This window comes from Corvus brachyrhynchos, unplaced genomic scaffold (assembly GCF_000691975.1).
Source record: "Corvus brachyrhynchos isolate BGI_N302 unplaced genomic scaffold, ASM69197v1 scaffold1100, whole genome shotgun sequence".
Lineage (NCBI taxonomy): Eukaryota > Metazoa > Chordata > Aves > Passeriformes > Corvidae > Corvus > Corvus brachyrhynchos.
The window spans coordinates 23,530-27,131 of record NW_008235726.1 but is presented as its reverse complement, the minus strand read 5'-3'; the positions used below and the strand labels follow the sequence as shown (position 1 = coordinate 27,131).

Genomic DNA, 3,602 nt, shown 5'->3' with positions numbered 1-3,602 from the left:
GGTGGGGGTTCAACATGCCTTTAGCGCTGGGTGTCAGCGGGGCCAGACCTACTGCTGAGAGAGTGAGGGTGCCCTCACTTGGGAGGTGGGGGGGAGGGGGGGTCTAGGGGACGGCCTGTTCTTCCCTGGTAATGTGGCCTGACACTGTTTGGGTTCAGGTTAATGTCTGAAAGCTGCCAGATCCCAATCAAGGTGAGGGATTTGCGCTGCAAAGCTTTGCCGGGTAGTGTTTTTTTCCCCCCGTGTTGGTGGGGAGAGCGAGGATGTGAAGATCTGTCCCGACCTGTTCACGCTGGTGTCCCTTGTGAAGGTGAACGGAGGAGAGGCCTGCCCAGGCGTTCAGAGAAATAGCATTAACGGTGCCTGGAACTGCACTGGGAGCTATACTTAGAACATAGGATTATAACATTTTACTGCATTCATTATCACAGGGTGGGTTTGTTTTTTTTTTTTTTTTTTGTCGTTGTTTTTGCTCTCGTCTATGTTCTAGCTATACCAGAAATTTTGCAGATTATTTTTTTTTTAGGAAGGCCAACCCTTAGAACACACAGTATTATTTCTCCCTTGTGGAGAACCATGAGGGTTGTGGTGATTTCTTTCCGTCCCAAGCATTTGATGTTCAGCACAAAGGTGGCAAGCGAGAAGAGGTGTTGCTTTGGGATCTGCTGCGGTACTGTGGTGGTGACAGCAATGCAATGCAGAAAAATGCAGTGAATAATTTAGAGCAATCTCTTTTACCATCTGTCCTTGCTTAGTAGTGCTGGACTTGGTTTCATAACTAAAACTTGTGAATGGAGTGCTGTGGGACTAAACTCAAAACTGAGACACATTAAATGTATAAGCTCATGATCAAAAATGTCACTGTTATCTCTCAACCTTTTTTTTTTGAATGAATGAGGAAATCTCACTGTTACTGAAACAATTACTTGTTTTAGATTTCCAGCAATACCCTGGGTGCAGCATTTGTTGCTACAAGAAACCTCCATGCCTCCAAAATATGCTTTCAGAAAACTGGTGAGTCTGAGAAAGGCCTTTGTATAACAGTGTGGTTTAAGAACTTGCTCTGTCAGACAAAAGGGATTTTGAATATGGTGTGTGGGTCAGTCGACAGAATGCTTGAGGACATTTATGTACTGACAGTATTTAACTGAACTTTTGCACAGTCACATCCAGCAGACTTCACTTTAATAACTATTCAGATTTTGCCCAAACCGAGGAGTGGTCACGTCAGCTTACGCAGTTTACCTGCTTTGTGAGGATTCCATTCAGAATTATCTTATTCTGATATTCAGAACTCTTGCAGAATTATTTGGAAAAAAAAAAAAAACCTCAAATTCTAGTTTTCTGTCTTGTTTGTAACAGTATCAAGGAACAGATGACTTTCCCAGGCCTGCCAGTGTTTTGTCCCTGAGCATTACTTTTTTGCTGCCAGCATCTTGGTGTTTAGAGAAAACAGTGTCACTGCATAGCTATGTTTTTGATAGTGGTTCATATACAATTTTCAAAGTGGCTGGGGGTTATTAAATGTATTAGGAAATAAAAATTTCACAATTTTATTTACTGTTTCCTGTCTGGGGAAACAAAGAGTTGTTGGAGGTACACTGCTAAACAAATTTGAGGAATATGGAGAATACATTTTTACAGCTTATATTGATCAACTTGCTTCTTAAATGTATCAAGTTCCTTTAAATATATTTGGATCTTGGATTACAAATCACAGGGTGTTTTGTTGCCCCCAGTTCAAGTAACCACTCTGCAAGTGGAGTGAGAATGTTCTGAGCTTAATTATTTAATTTCTTTCTAGGGAGAGAGATTGTTAATAGTGTAAGACATAATGAAGGAAACTGGTAACTAAACAGTCATCAATGTTTTAATTGAAACTGTCTTGTAATGATGTGTTGAAGCTGCTTTTATTAGCTGGGAATACAGAAGCTGTTATTTATGTATGCATCTAGCATGTTGCTTGCTAGACCTCATGGCGTACCAGAGAGGGCACCTTGGCCTGTGAATTCAAGACAAGTTTACTAAATTCATATCTTGCCTTAATGTGCTAAGTTGAGTGTGAAATGTCTCTTTCCAGGTACTGCTGAGGTATCCTCTATTCTTGAGGAACGTATTTTGGGAGCTGACACCTCTGCTGAACTTGAGGAAACTGGCCGTGTGCTCTCAATTGGTGACGGTATTGCCCGTGTGTATGGCCTAAGAAATGTCCAAGCAGAAGAAATGGTTGAATTCTCTTCTGGACTGAAGGTAAGCTTTCACTAAAGCAGTTTGTTTAGCCTAGAAATATATTTTTAAAAAACTAAAGACTTTTAAAGGAAAATGAGACTGTTCTTGGAGGTACCCATATGAACCTCTATCAAACTTCATTTCAACCTTAATAAGTAGTAACTAGTTGAAATAATGCTACAAAAAGCAAATATTCTTTGAATTCATAACACTTTGCTTTCAGTATCTGGTTGTAGTGGTTTGGTCCAAAATACTCATTACTGTTTATCTTCTGTGAGATAAGAATTAGGAGAAATGCAAAGCAGGCACCAAACTTGAAAGAATATAAAGAAGTTTATTAACAGACCTAAAAGAAAAGAATAAAAAAATCATACCACACCTTCAAAACTCTTCTACTCCCCCACCTTCCTCCCTTCTCCCACTGACAATGTAAAAAGACAACCCTTAAGATGTTCAGTCTGTTTACCACTTCCATAATAACCTTGTTCAGTCCATTTAGAAAGAGAAGTCTCTTCTTGCTCATGCTATGAAAACAGTATCACAACGAGACAGCCGCCCACTTCCAAATATTGTTCAGTCCATTTAGGAAGAGGAGTCTCTCTGCCTGCGTGTGAGTCCTTTCCCCCGACTTGCAGCTTTTCCCGCAACTGCTTTCGAGGGTCCACTCTTGAAGTTTTTTGGGGTACAATTTTAAGGTTGAGCCGTTCAGAAACAAAAACAGAGGCCCTTCTCCTTCCCTGGGAGCAAAGGGTCTTCATCATCTTCATCGTTAGGACTATCTCTGGGAGCATCTCTAGGGACTGAGGTTTTCTCCTTTCCCGTTTGGAGCAAAAGTCCTCATCTGGTTCATCTCTAGGGACTGAGGTTTTCTCCTTTCCCATTTGGAGCAAAAGTCCTCATCTGGTTCATCTCTAGGGACTGAGGTTTTCTCCTCTCCCGTTTGGAGCAAAAGTCCTCATCTGGTTCATCTCTCCCTGTCCAAACTTCTCATGAAATTACAGCTGCGTCAGCATCTGCCTATCTCAGCGCAGGTGCTTTTGCTCACGAGTTGAACACTCCACCCCCCATATCTTCATGAAATTACAACAGGATACTCTGATATATCATAGCTTCACAACAGAATTTCAGCTTTAAGCATCTCCTCTCTCTCTTCCCTCAGGTTTTCAGCTCTTCACAGCAATAAAAAGGGTTAATCTCACCTCGGCCTTGCAGCTTTGCAGCTGGAATGTTGAATTTTTCTTATCGCAGTGGAGAGGGGGGAGAGCCGAGCTGCTCTGGCTGCCCACGGCAAGGCAGTGGGGGGGGTTCCACGGCTGGAACAGGTCCATGGCTTCAGGATGGCCATGGCCCGGCCCGGCCTGGCCCAAGCAGGG

At 42.3% G+C, this 3,602-nt stretch overlaps 1 protein-coding gene across 1 annotated transcript in view; it reads left to right on the top strand.

Moving 5' to 3' along the window:
* Positions 1–14: 14 nt before the first annotated feature.
* The window catches only part of LOC103613348 (ATP synthase subunit alpha, mitochondrial), a 13,965-nt gene continuing 10,377 nt past the window's right edge, over positions 15–3,602 (top strand). The window contains exons 1-3 of the mRNA XM_008631159.2: positions 15–62; positions 936–1,014; positions 2,081–2,250. Coding sequence (XP_008629381.1) covers positions 15–62; positions 936–1,014; positions 2,081–2,250 — 297 coding nt within the window. The remainder of the gene's footprint in view (positions 63–935; positions 1,015–2,080; positions 2,251–3,602) is intronic.